Here is a 20,726-nt window from a genome sequence, read left to right as displayed (position 1 = left end):
GCGGTGGCCTTAATCAACGGCACATAGTGCACCAATGAGTGGTCGTCGTGGTGGACTGGCAGATGTTGAAGATTGGAAAGAAATAAAACAACTCTAATACTAATTTTAATAATAATAAAAACACTGCACTGCTTGGTTCTAAATGGTCATATAAACCCAATTTGAAATAATCTTGTCCGACCCCAATAAGATTAGTTAAGACTTCATGCTAACAATGTGGGATGTGTCCATGCCATGTCAAAAATTACAAACCCTACGGGATATTTCAAATAATAATAATTCTGGATATGAAAAACCTTGGTTGAAACACAAATTTATTAAACCGAAATAAAGTTTAATGGAGTAATGTGATTGGTATGGTCGAATGATATAGAGTGAAATTGGCGTTATGTCTATTTCCATTGAGAGTCTTCCTCTCGAATTAAGCCCATATCAAGATTAAGGTGAGACTAATAATTCCATCAACAACCATAGATTTACTGTTCCATTGAGCAAATATGCATAATACAAGCGACACCCAACATATATATGGGAGAATTAGGGTCAGATATAAATATTCAAACTTAGACATTAAAATGCTACTACAACACATCCATATCAGGGGTTTTTCTCACTAGAAGTTTTATTGGCATCTTCCTTTCCGCTGGGAGAATCAAACTGGTCAGGAAGTGATGTTGGTGCAAGTATTTCCGCAGCTTCAGCAGTACTCTGGTTTTCTTCCAAGTCCTCAGAGTCGTTATGCGTTTCTGGCCAGCATTGTGAATCCTCAGCTGTTCCATGATTGTTGTCATCACTTTGAGAAAGCATAGTTGAAACCGAAGGACTAACTCCACAATGATCCCCACCATCATGTTGGGTTCCAATTCCAGGCTCTTCACATTTTCCTGCAGATAGTCTAACACTTGAAAACCACTAACTGCAGCATCTAAAGTCGAAACTGAAGGCAAAGTATTAAAGGGCATATTTCGAAGCAATAACTTCATTTATTCGTCTGTCTAGGAAAAACTTCACTTATACGCACGCCTTACCATCCACTGTATCTTTTTCCTGAATTGGATCCTCTAGCTTCGCCACATCAATGCCTGCATCGTTGGCTTGGCCTGCATCCACACCATCTTTTTCCACTGTATCTTTTTCCTGAATTGGATCCTCTAGCTTCGCCACATCAATGCCTGCATCGTTGGCATGGCCTGCATCCACACCATCCTTTTCCACTGTATCTTTTTCCTGAATCGGACCCTCTAGCTTCGCCACATCAATGCCTGCATCGTTGGCATGGCCTGCATCCACACCATCTTTTTCCATTGTATCTTTTTCCTGAATTGGATCCTCTAGCTTTGCCACATCAATGCCTGCATCTTTGGCATAGCCTGAATCCATACGTTAGATATGCAACTTCAATTAGGCAGGCAACTTAAGATATGAGAAAAGACAGAGGCCTAGTTAATAATCCACCAGGAAAATGCAAGTATGTATCCAGGGCATTTCTCGAAGCAATAACTTCATTTATTATTCTGACTAGGAAAAACTTCACTTATTCGCATGCTTACCATCCACTGTATCTTTTTCCTGAATTGGATCCTCTAGCTTCACCTCATCAATGCCTGCATCTTTGGCACGGCCTGCATCCATACGTTAGATGTACAACTTCGATTAGGCAGACAAATTAAGATATGTGACAACACAGAGGCCTAGTTAATAATCCACCAGGAAAATGCAATATTCCGTATTAAATGGCATATTTTGAAGCAATAACTTCATTTATTAGTTTGTCTAGGAAAAACTTCAATTATAGGCACGCCTTACCATCTGTTTCCACTGTAACCTTTTCCTGAATTGGATCCTCTAGCTTCGCCTCATCAATGTCTGCATCTTTAACACGGCCTGCATCCATACAATAGATATAAATCTTCGATTAGACAGAAAACTTAAGATAAGAGACGAGACAGAGGCTAGTTAATAATCCACCAGGAAAATGCAATTTTCTGTATGATACTTTCCTTTTCACACAGACCATTCAGATGCTAGCATTTTGGAAAGAGAAATTGTTTACATCCTAACAATATCAAGAGTTAAAAAGTGTGCCACAATTGTTTTATGCCAGAATGCCACATTATAAGGAATTCATTAGCATTTAAGATTTTATTTCCTTAAGAATAAGAAGCCTACCCTCGGGAACTTGCCCTGCAGAAGGCTCTGAAATATCTTTTTCAGTAGCTAGGGCACTCGACGTGCACAACGTAACAGGAGCTAGTTGATCAGAACGTGCCACAGCCATTGGATTGGTTGAAGCATGAGCAGAAGCCGTTAAGGAGCTCATCGGGATTCCTTTTTCTGAGTCTAGTTCAGTGCGGACTTCTTCTATTGCCGTGATAGCAGAATGATCCACATGAAAGTCAGAGGTAGAAACAGGTACTTCATCAGGAGGACTGGTTTCACGTTCATTTATTACAACTTCTCCAGGTACTTCATCGGGAGTATTAGTGGCATGTTCGTTCACTACAACTTTTCCTGGTACTTCATCAGGAGTACTGGTTCCATGTTCATCCACTATACCTTTTCCAGATTCATCATCTGTGATTTTTATTATCCCAGAAATTGAATTTGACTTTCCAGAGTCTTCTTCTGGTACTTCATCAGGATCAACAGCTGATGCAAGCTGAATCTCTGCATTTTGTAAATGTTGGCATTCGCCTGTGTTGATGGAGTTGCTATCAGACACAGGCAAAGACTGGGTATATTCAGATGGTACCAGAGTATCTGTATGATTAGGTAACTCAGGAATTGAATCTGTGGGATTATAATCAGCTGGTCCTTTTGATACGTTATCTGATGCAGGATATTCATCCAAGTTAGGGTTATTGGTAGGACTAAAAATTCTATCATCTTTGCTTTGACATGCAGGATCCAACTTGTCAATCCCATCACCAAGAGGCATTGATCCAGATGTTGCAGTAGCAGCCGCAGAAACACCACTATGCAAGCCTTGATCTTTGTCAATCACGGCAGAGTTAATATTTGTGCCTACCAAGGATTGTGAACCTCCAGATGTTGCACAATGAATATAGCTCTGTGGTAGAACGAGAACAGAGACAATAGAGCCATCTTCACAAGGCTCCTTAATATCAAGTTCTTTACCACAAGATTCTACATTTTGCTCTGCAGACTTGGGAACCAGAGAACTACACGCTCCATCTGCTGCTGGATCGTGCATCAAAAGTGGTGGAAAATTATCAGATATGTTAGATGTTGAAGCAATTACTTCATTCCTGTGATCGTTACTTGGTTTAAAATTTGCATCTTGCTCCTGAGGAGGGTTTTGTAACTTGGCTGCACCAGTCTCTGTATCTAAAGTAGCGCCTGCAGAAATATCTTTAGCATCAAATATTCATCCATCAGTGTATGGAGAAGTAGGTAATCAAACAGTACGTCACATGTAAGAGCACAATTTACAATCACCAGAAAATCATGCATTTCACATTTTTTATGTCCTTAAAGAATAAGAAGCCTACCCTCTGGAACTTGCCCTGCAGAAGGCTCTGAAACATCTTCCTCCGTAGCTTGGACACTCGACAAGGACAAAATGTCAGGATCCAGTCGGTCAGAACTTGCCGCAGCCATTGGATCAGTTGAAGCATGAGTAGAAGCCGTTAAGGAGCTCACTGTGATGCCTTGTTCTGATCCCACACCAATATCAATTGGGCACAGTGCTGACGATAGCATAGCGGCAGGTGAGGCCGAGTTTGATTCAGTGCAGACTTTTTCCATAGCCGTTATAGCAGAATGATCCACATGAACTTCAGCGGTGGTAGAAACAGGTACTTCATCAGGAGTACTGGTTTCAAATTCATTCACTACAACTTTTCCAGATACTTCATCAGTAATATTGGTTTCATGTTCATTCACTACAACTTGTCCTGGTACCTCATCAGTAATATTGGTTTCATTTTCATCCTCTACAACCTTTCCAGATTCATCTTGGTCGGTCACATGAGAGTTGACATTTGCGCCTACTTCATCAGGAGTACTGGTTTCACATTCATTAACAACAACTTCTCCAGATACTTCATCAGCAGTATTGGTTCCATGTTCATTCACTACAACTTTTCCTGGTACTTCATCTGTAACATTGGTTTCATGTTCATCCTCTACAACCTTTCCAGATTCATCTTTGTCAGTCACATGAGAGTTGACATTTGCACCTACTTCATCAGGAGTACTGGTTTCACATTCATTCACAACAACTTCTCCAGATACTTCATCAGCAGTATTGGTTTCATGTTCATTCACTACAACTTTTCCGGGTACTTCATCTGTAACATTGCTTTCATGTTCATCCTCTAGAACTTGTCCAGATTCATCTTTGTCGGTCACAGGAGAGTTGACATTTGCGCCTACTTCAGGAGTACTGCTTTCACATTCATTCACGGCAACTTTTCCAGATACTTCGTCAGGAGTATTGGTTTCATGTTCATTCACTAGAACTTTTCCCGGTAATTCATCAGTAATATTGGTTTCATGTTCATCCTCTAAAACTTTTCCAGATTCATCTTTGTCAATCACAGGAGAGTTGATATTTGCGCCTACTAAGGATTGGGACCCTCCAGATGTTCCACAATTAACATCGGTCTGTGGTGGCACAAGAACTGAGACAATAGAAATATCATCCCCACAGGGCTCCTTAATATCAAGTTCTTTACTACAAGATTCTACATTGTCCTCTGCAGACTTGGGAACCAGAGAACTAGGCGCTCCAGCTGGTGAATCAAGTTCTTTACTAGAAGATTCTGTGTTGTCCTCTGCAGAGTTGGGAACCAGAGAACTAGGCGCTCCAGCTGTTGAATCAAGTTCTTTACTAGAAGATTCTGTCTTGTCCTCTGCAGAGTTGGGAACCAGAGAACTAGGCGCTCCAGCTGTTGAATCAAGTTCTTTACTAGAAGATTCTGTCTTGTCCTCTGCAGACTTGGGAACCAGAGAACTAGGCGCTCCACCTGTTGGATCAGGCATCGAAATTGATGTTAAATCATCAGATGGGTTAGATTTTGAAGCAAGGACTTCATTCCTGTGATCCTCACTTGATTTTTCATTTGCATCTTGTTCCTTAGGAGGGTTTTGTAACTTGCCTGGACCAATCTCTGTATCTAAAGCAGTATAAGCAGAAATATCTTTAGTCACAATTATTTATCCATCAGTGAAATGAAAAGTAGGTAATCAAACAGTAGATCTCCGGAAAGAGCATAATTTACAATCACCAGAAAAACATGCACCCTTTGCAAATGGATCGAGATATTTTAGCTGTATAGCTCTGTAGATTACACATTTATGAAAATGCCTATATTTTAATTTAGGACTTTATAAAAAGTTACTCCATACAGTAGAGAACAAGACATATTAGACAATAACCTTGTGATTAGAGTTCAACTTATTACATGCTATACATGCCAGAGAGTAATTACCTAGTCGACTACAAATGAGAATAAATATATATTCTAGAATGAACAATAACTGCGAACAGTATCCTAATCTATCAAATGCTAGTGCTAGTAAGCTCCACCTTATTAAGATTAAAACAGGTAACTGAATCCCCTTTCATCGCTCACCTTCTTTTCCCCCTTCCACAGGCTCAGACTTATGATATACTCCGTACTAGAAATATTACAGTTAGGCTAGTTGTAATATATAAAAGTTATTTGAAGCTAATAAAGAGTTACCTACCCTTAGTAACTCGTTCGACCAGAGAATCTTGAATACCCTGTTCAGCAAATTGACTTGCATTAGTCACTTCCTGAACCTTCTCACGCCGTACGGTGTCTTTCCGTCCAACAGAAGCCCGAGTTCTTTTCGGTTGAGGTTCACATGGCTCTGAGTCCTGACTAGTTAATGCACCAGAAACAGTGGATGGTATGGGCTCCTGCCTTCTTCGCCTTCGTTGCGGTGCCTCTTCGCGACTTTGAGCATTCTGCCCTCGCCCTCGCCCCCGCCCTCGCCCTCTACCTCTACCCACCGTTGTTACAGAGAGAGAAGCGCTAATAGGCTGTGGGGGAGGTGTAGCTTCAGGATTTGAAGTGCGCACAATGTCTGGATCTGCCTGATTTACACTAGCTACAGCGACGGAGCCAGTAAAAGTACTATCAGAAGCCATTAAAGAGTTAGGTGTAACTTCTTTATGGGGCTCCACATCTGAATTGCTAGGACCAGAAACTGATGGAACCACTGGAGAAGGTGACACAGAATCCGGTTCAGAGCCCACTTCTTTTGTAATGCTAGTGACAGAGACAGCGGCACAACTGGTAGTGATAGCTGAGCTTGGGGCAGGTTCTCCTTTTATTTCAACAGATGGATTATCAGTAACAAGTGGCAATGAAGATATTTGAGCTGCTTGTAATGCTGTAGTCTGTCTTTTGCCTCGGCGTCTGGGAGCAGGAGCTTCTCCACCTGTCTGAGACTTCCGACCACGTCCTCTACCTCGACCAGATGATGGGGGTGAAGCAGGAATGAGAGAAGGGGGAAGAGGTGGCCCGGAGTTCAGAGTAGCAGGCAACTTCAACTCTTTTGAGCTCCCAGTGATACTTCCAACATCAGTAGCGCAGACCATAGAATCAGGAACAGGTTCTACAGGCATACTTTCAACTTTGGAAATTTCTTCAGTTTTCACAGGTCCCAATAGTCCAGGAGAAGTAACTGGTGGAGAAACTTCAACCACTCTTTTTGGCCTGCCACGCCCTCTTTTAGATGGTGGTGTAGCCTCTTTGTTCTGTTCGGCCAGAGGCTCCACAGTTGGATGTTGAGGAAGCGAAGGAAGTGGAGGAAGTTGAGGGACAGCCGGTGCCTGCATCTCACCCTTGACTACGACTGCACTGTTTGTAGTGACTGCCATTGTTTTTCTAGTAACTTCTTCCTTCATTGTGGGAGAATTTGGAGATTCAACCTGACACAGTCTTTCAAATTCTTCTTCAGTCCATTGCTCTTCATACGAACGAACCTAATAAAGCAAAAAGCAGACCATCAAACTTAAGTCTTGAATATATGGTGCCAGGTCAAATTTATGCATTGCACAATCAACATATATCAGAACAATAACTGTATACAAGCAAGGACAAATGTTTATGAGATTGTGATGTAAAAAAACCTCTCTAGCACGTTTGCCTCTTCCATACTGATGGGTATCAAGACCTCCAAGATACCCACTTTTCCTCTTCATCCCTGAATCAGGTAATACAACGGGAGTTGTTGTTTCAGAGATCTTCATCACTTCATAAAATGATTTTAAGTCATCGTCTGTTATGAGCCGAGAAGGCAATTGAGGTATAAGCTTGCTTTTATCTGACCCTTTCACACCACACAAATTTTGCCACACAACCTGCAGAAATTATTTATATCTTAAATAAATAGACAGTACCTTTCTTATCCAAACAAATAGAACTACAGCACATCATTTCTAGGATTTGCACATACCATTTCATCTGCGCGCCTCTGTTTGTCAACTGATTCAAAGATATCAATTTCCTCTTCACTGAAGAGAAGTAGGCAATACAAAACATCAGAACAGCAAAAGAAACTCCCACCCGTTGGAAGTTAAGAAGAAAAAAAGGTAGGGAGATTCTCATAACCATACTTATTATTATTGTAACAAATTATACCTGCGCGCTATAATGTCATTAAGGGAATCATCGTCCAGAACAGGTGCAACTTCCTCTTTCTTGCACTCCCGCAAGAGAGACTCTAAGTATTCCCTTCGATCCTCCGCACTATATTATATTGTTTAGATTATAATTGACTAATATCAAATACAAGTGTCAAATCAAAGTCATTTGTTTTACTATGTACTTTAGCATACCTCGTATTATTGTCAAAAAATCCCGCAGTTATACTCTGATTAGCAACCCCAAGTTTGTGCTCAGCAGAAGCTCTAACTTGCTCCTCCACAGTTTGGACCTATTTAAGATTTAAGCATTATAGGAAAAACATTCAACACAATTATAATTATGTTGAAACAAAAGGCATACATAAAAATAAATGTGAAACGTTCATTGCACAAAAAGAATCATTCCCTCTGATCCAATGCCTCCAAAAAAATTTAGATATAGTAACTAACAATTATCTACCTATCCGCCATTGCTTCAAAACTCTGATATATAGATATCACGCTCACTGGTGTTACTACAGAGAAGATATAAGACATGATACAATGCCTCACTTTCCGAGGTGGTCGTTAAGTTCAATTGTTTTTGGTTTAATATGGTATTGATATAAATAGCTGTTTTTCTAGTTTGTTGGTCCCCGATTATATGTTCTCGTTGACCATGACCTATATGAGCCAAGCTATCTACCACTTTTAACCCAGTTTGCATAGGCTCCGCAGATTTACGTTCAATAATTCCAGCAAGTTTTAGAAAGAATTGTCCTAGGAAGTGCGAAATACTTGGCATAAGTTTAATCTTGTTAGTGGAAGTAGATAAAGTGCATAATAAATAGCATTCAAAATATTTATAGGAGCTCCACAGCAGAATCAGACATGTAGCAAAAACAGCACCTACACTAAGTAAGAAACAAAGAAGAAAACCAATGCCGAATAGACTAAATCAGTGTCATTTTATACCAAAGCGGTCTGTCATGTCCTTGAAACAGAAATAAATCTAACTAAAATTAATCTAGGAGTGTATTATTACAGTATTCAAGACTTCTGCAGTAAATAATTGTACTGTTTAAAGCCATTAACTCGAGGAGCAGTCAGATTGCTGGTCTATTACACACAAAAATGATTTGTGTTCAGCTTTTATAAAGCAGATGCTGAAATTGTAGCTTTCTCGAATAGTTCTAAGTATCAAGGGAAAATATTAAAGGAAGAGAAAAGTAAACACTGTAGGCTGGAATCAAGTGAGAATGTGAGATTACCACATGGAAATATTCAATCAAGTAAAGACTCAATATATTAATTGCAATACAACCATTATATGGAAAGTATGATAATATAATTTATTATTATAGATTGGAAGTGTAATCATAAGAAATTATAGTATATATGCAAAACAATTGAAATTACTAATTTAATGAAAAATAATCTTTATTAATTCAAAATACAGCAGTTATGTTCTCATTAACAGAAAAAAAAATTCAACAAGTTAATCAAGTTCAGGGATTTAAGTATTTACAGTTTCTAAACGAAGAACAAGAACATCTTTCTTTTGCCCAATCCTATGAGCCCTGGCCTGTGCTTGCAAATCCACCTGAACAAACACAAACAAAATAAAATGAGACTTTTTTGAACTCAAAGTGACATTAATGAAGTACTGAGGAGAACGGCATTAGATATAACCTGGGGATTCCAATCTGTATCAAAGATAATGACTGTATCAGCAGCTTGGAGATTCACACCAACTCCTCCAGCTCGGATACTAAACGACATATTGTTGTAGTTCAGTAGAGATAGTAAAAACAAATAACAAAACCAGCTTATTGAAGAAAGTAACTTTTTATGTAAGAATAAAGCCCTCTCAATCTTGAACAGTATTATTGCAGTAGCCATCTTTCCTAGTAAGATGGAACCTTACCTGAAATAGCATTCAAACTGCCTAATATTACATAGTTAACAGCATGAGAAAATATCTCATTTTACTTCAATCTGTCATTACCAGAAACTCCTTACCTCATTCAAGGGAACCAAGCCAACACAAATTTGGCAATCATCAAGCATCATACACAGACAATCTATGTCGATGTTATACTTTCCATAAGTAGTAGTAACATTTTTCTGCCCAAGATTACTTTCTGAATCTGGTAGTTATAAACATCGAATTGATCTCAAAGTCAATTTATAATTTTTTCATTATATGTTGTCATTCAATGTTAGATCGTACTGTTCTAAACAGGTAAACAAGAACAAGGTAATCAACAATCAATTTTTATATTATTAATTACTTTTATATAAATATTCTTAATTATAATTCATTGCTACCGCAATTTTTGAACTTTTATTTCATTTCTCCATTTTTCAATATATATACCTTCCATTTCTATGTGTAAATTTAAAAGCCTGAATTATTTCGTTTATAAAGGAATGCAATAATAATTCCCAAAACCATTTCAGCCAATATGTCTGGGGAGTGCTCGCTACTAAAACCAAAGTATGAATGCATGTAAGCATGTAACTCAAATAGAATCCTTAGGGCTGTAACTACCTGAGTAAAAATATAAAGTACGGAGAGCTAGGATTATTGAACTTCTCGATGAGGCCACCCCGATCACCACCAGATGTATGTCCATCCAATCGAAGGTATTTATACTGTTTCCAGCAAAGATAGTCCTCCATAACATCAAGTAGTCTAGTCATTGTCGAAAAAAAAAGAACCTGAAAAACAAAAGACATCCAATGATGAATGAGTAATAATTTAAAAGCACCTTTTAGCTCACACATTCTTAAATATGAAGATGAGGGGTATTCGTATTTCAATGAGCTTATCTTTACACCTTCCAATTGCATCCATATGATGCAAAAAAAACAGACATGTAAAAGAAATTAGGAGGAAGATTAGTATATTTTTTAAGGAAAAAAATAACAAAGAATCCAAGCTCCTAACGTAAAATTACTAAAGGAATGAACACAAATAAAATATCAAAAAATAATATACTCCACAGGAGAGCAGCCGCCAGGGCATCAACTAGATTGATAATCATGCAGAAAACATTAAGCCACGGCCACAGGATTCGACATCAAAGGTTACATGAAGTGTCAAATCTTAATCATATAACTCTTAAATAACCTTTCAAATAACTTGAATATTTCAATAAAGCTGCAAACAAACACACACCCACTAATTCAGAGCTGCACTCAAATAGATACATAAGCATAGAAAATTAGAAATAAGTTGAAACCCTGAAAAAGTAAATGAGAACCTAAAAGCGCAAATAAATACCATAAACTGCTAAGTGGTAAGAGAAGGCAAGAAAACAGAACTCAAGAAACAAATCTTTCAAATGAGGATTATGCAAATCCGTACAACTGGCAGCCAACTTTTTTACAGTAGAAAATATTATCAAATGCCACAAATATGAATGATTAAGAATTGCAGTATCAAATACTTCATGCTATATATCACCAAATCTAATAACAAAATACTTTACAATACAAGTACAAGATGCATGAAGACATGTTTCAAGCTCTTGTGATAAAGAATAAAAGTTTTATATCTCCATGTGAATAATTGAATACTAATGAACACTTACTCTGTGATCAGTTGCCTTTAGTTTAGGTAATAACCTATCCAACATCTCAAGTTTCCCACAAAGTCTGATAATGTTTGGAAGGTAATGCTTTGGAACTAGGTCATGAACCTAACCAAGACAACAAAAAAATTTGGTAAATTAAAGCACTGTGTGCAACTGCATCCAAGAATATGCAAAAATAAATGACAGTTGGATGGAAGATTTTATCTAGTTCAAGAAACAAATATTCAAAATTTTTAAGAAAATCACCACACACAAGCATCTTACTCATTAGCCAAATGTATCAAATTCATAGCTACTGTTGAAGACAGAGAGAGTACCTCCTCCACATGAAGTTGGCTAAGATATGGGTGGTTGCATATATTCCGTAGCTCCATCACAGAGTTGTGCACAGAGCGAGCCTGATGATGTTGTGAGATCAACGAAATATAAAATATGAATCATCACTTCACGCATACATTATATATTGTTTTCCAGAATTTTTACGAGCGGAGTGGACATAACACCACAGTGCATACATATTGACAATTGTGGTTGCTCACCTAAGTGTCTGTGTGCAACTACATATGTTCATCATTACATAATACATATGAATAAGTGCATACCAAAACAGAGAAAATCATCCGCATATGCATGTCCGTATACAATGAAGACAATAAATTCTAAAATAATAAACCTACCTTTGAAGTTCCAATGGCACCAAGATTCTCTTCAACTCTCTTCATCAATAACTTCTGATATGCAGAAGCCTCACATCTAATTAGTCTTTCAATCTTCTCAGGTAATTGATTCTCTACCTGTCCAGGTCATAAGTTCCAAGTGAATTAAGACAAGCCAACAACCTTTGAAAGCATGTCATAGGGTACTTCCATGAAGTTCTACACTTTAAGTGACAATTTAAATGGTATCTAGCAGAAGTAATGGGCAATTGAAAATATGCTTTTCTCTGTTTCACAAAGTTAAACAAAGAAGGGCAGAATGCAGAAACAGAAATAAAGAATCGTTATCTGATCTAGAACCAGCTACTGATGCAAAAGATTTCAGGTTAGCAGATGCCAATACTGAATGGCTTTTGAACTGAAACTATAAGCAGACTATCTGTCTTGCACTCATCTTCACCTTTGACAGCAAAACAAATCTGATTAACATCATAAATTCATATTTAAATCTCAAACAGAACTACCAGTAGTAAGTCTTTGGGGTGATTCTCCTGTTCAGAACAATTGCTATATACATAATTAAAGAATGAGCCATACTGTAACAGTATATGATAATTTTCAGTGCTAATGCACAGAAGTTATCTTGAACCATATAATGAGACATCAGCCGGTACCTTGTGTTTTAATCTTCGAAGTACAAATGGCCGCAGAACTTGGTGAAGACGATTTATTATCAAAAGATTCTCCTCTTCAGAAAGTAAGGCCTAGTTGTGTTTGATATTAATATGAGAAAAATCTGAAGAATAATGAAACAACAGAAAAACATAGTAGCGCATGACAATTTAGTTTACTTACTTCATCTGTGGTACTGTCACCATTACTCTCAAATGGTTTATTAAACCATTGAGAAAAATCTTCAGATGAGTTAAAGATGTTTGGCAACAAGAAATTGAGCAATGCCCAGAGTTCTTCAAGATTATTCTGCAAGAACAACCAGAAAGAGTAAATATATCGTAGAACAGACCAAATAAAGGTGTGAGTGTTGAACATCTAAATAGAAAACATGCATAGATCATAAGCTGATGAATTAGCAAATATAAAACCTGCAAGGGAGTTCCGGTCAAAAGTATTCTGTGATTGCTGCGATAATGTTTCAAATCAGCATTTAACTTGCAGGAAGCATTCTTAATGCGATGACCTTCATCAATAATTATATAATGCCACTGTATTTTACTCAATTTTGGACGATCATGTTTGTTCATCAAATATTCATATGTTGTCAGAAGAACATTAAATTTTTGATGAACAATTTGTTCCCTGCAATGAAAAAGTCACATATGAACAGCTGAAGCTAAATCGGAAATAAAGAAGTGACAAGAGATTATCCAATGATTTTATAAAGCTTACTTAAATAGCCTCCGACGCTCCTCAGGGGGGCCACAATAAACAATTTTGTGGATACTAGGAGCCCAGGTAGTGATCTCCAATTCCCATCCAGGTAGCACAGAAGATGGTACAACTACTAGAAAAGGTCCTCTGTCATTCTTATTTTCCATTAAGTAGCAAATAAGAGATATGACCTGCAAAGTGGATTTTATGCATATCAAAATTGTTCCTCCAAATAAGGAGGTAGAAAAGTAAAGGTATGGTAGGTCTGCGGGGATTATAATTTCATATAATCAAGCATATGTCATACCTGAACCGTTTTTCCCAAGCCCATTTCATCTGCTAGTATGCCATTCAAATGGTTATTATAAAGAGAAACCAGCCATCTAAGCCCATTCATTTGGTACCTTACAAGGAAACACAAAGCAGAATATTTAGGAAGAAAATCACAGAACTATGTGCTTCTAAATCGCCACTGACAAGGTGGAAGCAATAAAAAATTGGAATCAGAGCTCAAATAAAAAAAAGATAAAAGTATCCAGAAAAAAAAAACAGCAGAAAAATGAAAGATAAGACAGAGTGAATAAATGCACTCACTCCCTTAGTATTCCCCCAATCAACCCAGTTGGTTGGTCAGTAATGTGCTCTTTCACACTGTAAAAAAGTAATCACAATTTAACATAAGAATCGGCATCAACAATAAAAGAAAAAATTATAAGACCAAGATATATTGGAAGTGAGTGGAAATTAAACCTGGACAATCTAATTGAGTAGTACATCTGTATTAAATGCATTTAAAACAGTACTGATGCAGATATGTAAATCACAATACAATGTAACTAGGGTAAAAAATCAAAAGAAAATAAGTTTATCTAGATGTTGGATCTACTTAAAACTAAATGTTAAACATAAAGTTATCTATTGAGTTAAGATATCCACATTACCTATGTGCCATCGTGTAGTATTTCTCATTGCTTTCCAAATAGTGCTGTAGACAAAAGGCCAACGAAAAAGGTATGAGAAAAGTATGGTGAGGTCTAATCAGACTTTTTCAAAGAATGATAGGAGAACAGTGGAAGGAAATAATGTGCAACAGAAGAAGAAAAGAAACCTTGGCCTGATCCTTTTCATCTTCATTCTCAACATCTTCACTCTCCTCAATGGTACCACCCTTATTCGCCTCAATATCAGTCCCAAACTGTCCGGCCATTACCTTAGCATCCTTCAATTTGGACCCAAGTTTTTGCAGATATTTCTCAGTCTCTTTTAGCAGTTTATTAACTCGATCAGATTTTGCATCCTGTGGCATATTACAACATTTTCACAGATAAGAAAGATTACAGATGAAATTCAGTGTCAAGGATGCCAATAGTGTTTAGGACCACAAAGCACCTGAACCATGCGAAGATATCCTTCAACGTCGTTAATTTTCAATAAATTAATCTTTTCACGCTGGATTCTATCTATCTTCTCACGATGAAATCTTTCCTTCCTCTTGTGGAACTCCCTTACATATCTATTGAATCCTTTACAGCACTCTCTCTTTACTTTAAAACCGTTTTCTAGTCTTTCTCTGAATGTAAATAGAAGTTATCAGATAAAGGTAACTACATTTTAGCAGAAGTAAACAACCCAGGAAAGACACTGCATAGAACAAATCTACCTGTGAACTTCTATCTCACTAAAGAATTCCTTCTGCCTTTCCTTAATTCTCCTATGTCGCTCCTCCTTCATTTTCTGCTCATATCTTTCAAATTGTTTTGATCTCCTTCCAATCCTGTGCTTCTTAATTGATTTCAATCTATCCATTTCACTTGCTATTGGTTTAAAAAAATCATTCAAGATGTCGCTGCACGAAAAAGTTATCAACCGTCATAACCAGACATGATATCAAATGGCTAAGTGTGCGGCTATAGAGTCAATGAAGATATGATATCAAATGGCAAGTGCACAGAAATAGAACCAAACATAGTGGATGAAGCTCATCTCTGCTTTATATGAGGTGAGATAAAAGACGAAAGCGAGGAAAAAAATAAATGAACATTTATATAGGGCAAGCATAGACAGGTTAAGATTACCTCCGAAGACGTCGCTGCAATTCTAGCAACTGAAGCTTTTTTAATTCAATTACACTTTTCGTCTTCGCAGAAATATCTTCAGAAGAGCTCACAGCGTCCTGCAGCATAAATGCATAGGTGCAATAAGCATGCTTTCCACCATTATGAGCTCATTGTTCAAGTTTGTTTACTTAGTATATTTAATTTCTACAATGCATTAAGTCAATGTTTTCACAACACAATGAGGAATGCATAGGCGCAATAAGCACGCTTTGCACAGTTATTAACTAAGGATCAGAGAGTTATCAGCCCCTTCGAAGAAAAATAGGAAATTGGAAAAAAAAAACAGCATGCATAGAGGGAGAGATGCACAATTTCCTCAAACAAGGTAAACTATGTCAGTTATCAGTGTACAAGGTAGGGCTGTGGAAAAATACTGAAATGTCGAAATACCGGCCTTATCGTACCGAAAAAATACCGAATTTTCGGTATACCGTGATTTTCGGTACGGTATGATACCTTACTGAAATATTTCGATAAGGTAAAGGTATGAATTTTTATATACCGCGGCATACCAAAATTCGGTATATACCGTAATTTAAGGTATATACAGTAAAATATGAATATAATAATATATAAAGTATTTTATATATTTTTAAATTATTTATTGTGAAATATAATATAATATGAATAAAATATACTAGTATTTAATACCCCGTATATTATTTAAATTACTATAAAATATAAATAGTATTCTAAAAACTCAAATATTCAATTTTCATTGATATTGAAAGTAAGGTATACCGCAAAAGTATAGTATACCGAACTTAGGTACGATATCGGTATGAAAATTCTCCATACTGAAAATAAGGTATACCAAAGTTCGGTATACCGAAAATTTTGGTAAGATAAAGGTATGATTTTTTCGCATACCGAATTTACGGTAAGGTATACGGTATGGTGGTTTTGGTAAGGTATACCGTACCTACCCACCCCTAACTACAAGGCAAGGTTCAATTTGACAAAAGGTTAAACTGCTACATACTTATAAGTTATAAGTTAAGAACTTTTAGTACCTTCGGCTCCACAATCCACTGACAGACCTACTAATGATTACGATGTTGCAGAACTAAAGGAGTCAATAATATTCTATGATCCAGCACAAAATAAGATTATCACAATCATATGTACTAATTTATCGGGGAATATCAATAACAATGGAGATCCTGATAGAACGAAAGTGGATATGAAGCTGATACGCCGCAAGCAGGAATTTCAAATCCTTTTTCCATCAAGAAAATGTTTCAGAATATTTGTCAAATACATTTTTTCACTATCTTGAAATATTTAACGTCCAAATAAACAGACAGCTAACAAAATGATCAGTGTGGCATATGACTATGTGAATTCCAAACTTTAGCTTGAATGTCTAGTAATAATGCTAACCTTTAGCCTATCAGAACAACCACTGATTTTTTGTGATGTCTTCTGCTGTTTTTTAGCCCAGTTGTGCTCAGCAAAGACTTTCCTTTTCTGCCGGCCCATGATCCATTTTTCTACAGTTGTATGCTTCGGTGAAGGTTGCCTGTTCGTAGACTTTGAAGGATAACCCTCTTCCTGGTCTGTCTCTGACAATGTAAATGAGCAATTGTGTTTCAGTGCACCAGAAGAATTATTCAACAGTTATCTTATCATTAAAATATAGCACAGTGACTCTCCCAGTACAAATAATATATATATACACACACACATATTAGCTTCTTCATGAATGAATGAGATTGCTTATTTACTAACCTTGATAAAAGTTTCTAACAGTTACATTGGAATCCTTAACTGCCATGGCAGGGTAGTTTTGGCCACTCATTCCTGAGGCAGGCTTCCACTTGTCCTTTAGCAGTAAACTTGAATACTTCTTGTCAGAGTAAGACTTCCCTGGATTATTGCAATCCATCGAATTCTGTGCATGACTAGCGCTATCTTCTGGTCTTTGTAGCACCCCATCATTAGTAAAAAAAGTGGTAGGCACTGGTGCATTGGTAATATCGTTAGCAAAACCATCTACAGATGGACCACTATCCTCGAGCATTGATTGTTCAGAAGGGGTCATAACTGCAGAGGATATGGATTTGCGCTGGCGGCGGTTCCCCAAATCATCCTCGTGATCACAGCTATATGATTCCCTTATACTTGAATCATGTGATGCATGTGATTTTATAGCATCCTCTCTTGTAATTTCAATATCGGTTTTCCCTCTTGACACTGAACAATTGCCATCCTGTTCATTTTCAACTGGAACAACAGGTTGATTAATTCTTCCATCTGGAAACTTCACAGAATCAGATTCTTTTGTTGAATTAGGATCCAAGTGAGGGGGGTTAGAGTTGCTTCTATCTGGCCTTTCAGTCGACCTTGGGGCTTCTGGAACAGCGCTTGTGTCATGAACTAGCTGCTCCTTCCCTTTCTGATCAAGGAGATCTCTGCGGGTCCCATCTGCAAAACACCATGTTATTATTAAACGCAAATTACGCAATAAAAGAAATACTTAAATAAAAGTTAAAATTAAGCATACTACAAACCTTCTTTAGAATATATGTCCCCAAGAGCAATTTCAAGATGAAGTTTCTTCGGCATTAATCCATTTCTGAACATGTAAACAACAGTTCTTAGAAAAGAAAAGGCAAAGTTCTTACTATGAAAACATGTCATAGTATTTCTAGCAAGCATTCACAACCTAAAAGCCAAAAAAACAAGGCACTGCGCTCTGAGTTGTTTTAATTGCTGTTCCTTAAACGGAAGGCCTGCATTGGAAGTCTGAGGAACTGGAGATTTCCCAGTATCCCTGGGACCAGCATTTCTGGTCATGTTTTGCTCTGCTATACTGCCCTGGAAAGAACTCTGCCAAGAGAAGGTCAAACAACTAAATAAAACTGATACAGCCTGCAATGAAACTCGCGCATGAAAGGTTGTTTAATACAGTAAAATTTTGAATATCTCTAATTTTGCAGGGCAGCAATACCATATTTGCATTTGTTACTAGACTAGATCCACCAGCAGCTATTTTTCCAGTAGAATGGTCACCAAAGGCTTCCACACTTCTGTCCTTGGACATCTTGGCCGCAAGGCTCTGACCATCAAAGGAAGAGTTAGCAAACTCCATCCTATTTGTTGAGTCTCCTGTTAAATAAGACCCTGGAGCACCAGAAGGAACCCCATGAACCTTGACCCCAACACCTAAAATTTGCTCCCAAGTTAAAATAAAGATATTCATCATAGGGAAAGTAGTAAGTACTGCTACAAACTTGGTGATCTGCAGAAAAAAATAACACTTGGAAGGGCATAAACTATAAGAAACACCAAATCAAACAAAAGTTACTTCCATATGCCACATGTTAAGAAAAAAAATACCAACAAATCCTTGAGAGATAAGCAAACAGCTCAAATCTCGGTCTTACGGAAAACCTAACACCTTCTAGACTAAATGTTGCCATAATTTGATATAAAAAACAACTTGTGTTAGGTTTGATAGCCCTTCTGTCAGTTTAAAGGACTACATGATCGGTTTGCACAAAAGTGATGATTGATCAGGGTAAGTAAAATCCGCGTCATTGGTCTAAAGACTCAAGTAAAACCAAAATTTATAGATGAACACTAACCACCTATATGAGCTGTAGAACCTTGATACGCGTCTTGCCCACCACTTACTGGACCACTAGGTGTCCTAGCTAATGCATATGTTTCCGGTGTCTCAATCTCATTCCCAGATTTAGAGTCTTTAGCAGTCCCAGCTCGCTGGGAAGATCCTGCAGTAACATATAGCAATCATAAATTTGAGCCATGATAGCAATCATACATTTTAGTACCTAATAGTTAATAGTTCACAACTTCACATTTATATCAATTTGTACTTCTGATGCTATAAAGCGCATGCCTCTGGAGTTGCGATAAACATAAATATTTTACCAGCTAATTGTTGTGATCCAGTATCTCCATCTTGAGCTCCAGCTGCCAGAGGCAGGCGCGACGACATTAAAGTTTCAATATCAATATTGTGTTCTTTGATAACAGTTTCCATTGCCCTACATAGATTGTAGACAGAAAGAAGTGTGAAATATCTAAGCAAATAGAAGATACCTACTGAAAGAAAAAAAAATACCAGAATATCATCGAAAGCAACATAACATGAAATAATATGCTAGTTTAGACATGTTCTACTACATACTAACAAGGCATCACAAACTAAATTATTACTTTCAAAACTAATTATATTGTGAGGATGTTTTGACCGTTTATGTTGCATGGGGATTGCTGGTTAAAACTATTCCAACACGCCCTAGGATCGCCTATTGATGGGTAAAACTTGAAACTATTCCAACATGCACTAGTGGGCCTGGGCTCAACCTTGGCCCATTATAATCTATAAATTTGCACTCTAAACATGTAAGCATGTAACTGCATGGTAGGTGCCCTTACTCAAAAAATGTTATAGGTATCAGTCTCAAGCATATAACATGAGCTAATTAGCAATTAAAGATAGCGACATAAAAGGCTAAATTAGTCTGTCATTTACAGTATATTGGGCATCTTACCTCGATATGACTTGATAAGGCATGGAATTTTCTTTCCCACTAGACCTCATGTGCTGCAAAATCTGTTTGACCAACATATAACGCCCATATGAATCAATCACATAGGCATAGAGAACGAAACAAAAGCAACAATATGATTCAGGAAAATTATGACACACCACATAGAGCTTTGTAGCCAGTTTGGAAGGCTCATCCTTAGACTCCTGGATGAGTTTATGCAGAAACTTGGCTGCTTCCAGCTCCACGTTCTGAGGATTAGCCATCTCACCTGATATCCCAATACACAATGTAAACCCACTAAACAATTCTTAGTGTGAGTAAAAAACAATTAAAACCTGCTCTAGATTTATTGTACTAAACTACCGATCAATTTGGGTTCGGGGGTTCCAAAATCCAACTATACGAAATTGCATAGTACATATGTGTGTGTATAATATTGTCACTCCAGATTTCCAGAATAAGAAATCAAGGCAGAAGATAGCTGGAAATGCATGCCTTAGAAGAGCTCAAGAATGACTCAGCAACTGTAGGCGAATTATTGTTTTGCCCAAGAAAAAAAAGTGTTTTGATTTAAAGACACGAAAAAGAACCTACAGCCGTGAGCATCAACTCCCGGATGATCTTAAACCCGTGATGAATTGATGAGTCCGCAAGGAAGGGCTAGAGCCCGGTGATCAGACGAGTTGGTGGGCGAAGTCCGTCGAGCTTCGGAGCGATGAAAGAGAGGGTTTCAGTCTTTCTGATTTGGGTGTTTTTGCAAATTTTAGATTACTGTTTTTTTCATATATTTATTTTTATTCCGTACGGATTTTGTG

The 20,726-nt window shown here is 37.5% G+C and overlaps 1 protein-coding gene across 10 annotated transcripts; it reads right to left on the bottom strand.

Annotated features, from left to right (window-relative positions):
- Window positions 1-456: 456 nt before the first annotated feature.
- Window positions 457-20,669, bottom strand: LOC121792702 (chromatin structure-remodeling complex protein SYD-like). Of its 10 annotated transcripts, none has more exons than XM_042190755.1 (39): window positions 20,506-20,669; window positions 20,070-20,179; window positions 19,912-19,973; window positions 19,286-19,401; window positions 18,979-19,125; window positions 18,342-18,556; window positions 18,057-18,220; window positions 17,902-17,966; window positions 17,120-17,815; window positions 16,772-16,953; window positions 15,347-15,444; window positions 14,932-15,117; window positions 14,661-14,841; window positions 14,380-14,568; window positions 14,213-14,256; window positions 13,866-13,922; window positions 13,579-13,675; window positions 13,290-13,462; window positions 12,986-13,199; window positions 12,738-12,863; window positions 12,557-12,646; window positions 11,904-12,020; window positions 11,544-11,624; window positions 11,224-11,331; window positions 10,179-10,348; window positions 9,317-9,395; window positions 9,153-9,227; window positions 7,838-7,935; window positions 7,641-7,748; window positions 7,456-7,513; window positions 7,130-7,360; window positions 5,716-6,982; window positions 5,076-5,141; window positions 3,513-4,991; window positions 2,170-3,372; window positions 1,807-1,884; window positions 1,551-1,622; window positions 1,029-1,370; window positions 457-895 (listed from the first exon to the last, which is right to left on the bottom strand). In XM_042190755.1, the coding sequence occupies exons 2-39, from the start codon at window positions 20,172-20,174 to the stop codon at window positions 582-584; spliced, it is 9,153 nt and encodes a 3,050-aa protein (XP_042046689.1). In that variant the 5' UTR covers window positions 20,175-20,179; window positions 20,506-20,669; the 3' UTR covers window positions 457-581. The 10 variants fall into 10 exon arrangements, with proteins under 10 accessions (XP_042046689.1, XP_042046690.1, XP_042046683.1 ...); XM_042190756.1 differs by having other exon boundaries at window positions 3,513-4,757; XM_042190749.1 differs by having other exon boundaries at window positions 3,513-5,141.
- Between the last annotated feature and the right edge of the window lie 57 nt (window positions 20,670-20,726).

The sequence above is a fragment of the Salvia splendens genome, chromosome 2 (genome assembly GCF_004379255.2).
Source record: "Salvia splendens isolate huo1 chromosome 2, SspV2, whole genome shotgun sequence".
Taxonomy (NCBI): Eukaryota; Viridiplantae; Streptophyta; class Magnoliopsida; order Lamiales; family Lamiaceae; genus Salvia; species Salvia splendens.
The sequence above is the reverse complement of the archived record's forward strand: the minus strand, read 5'-3'. Positions and strand labels throughout refer to the sequence as shown.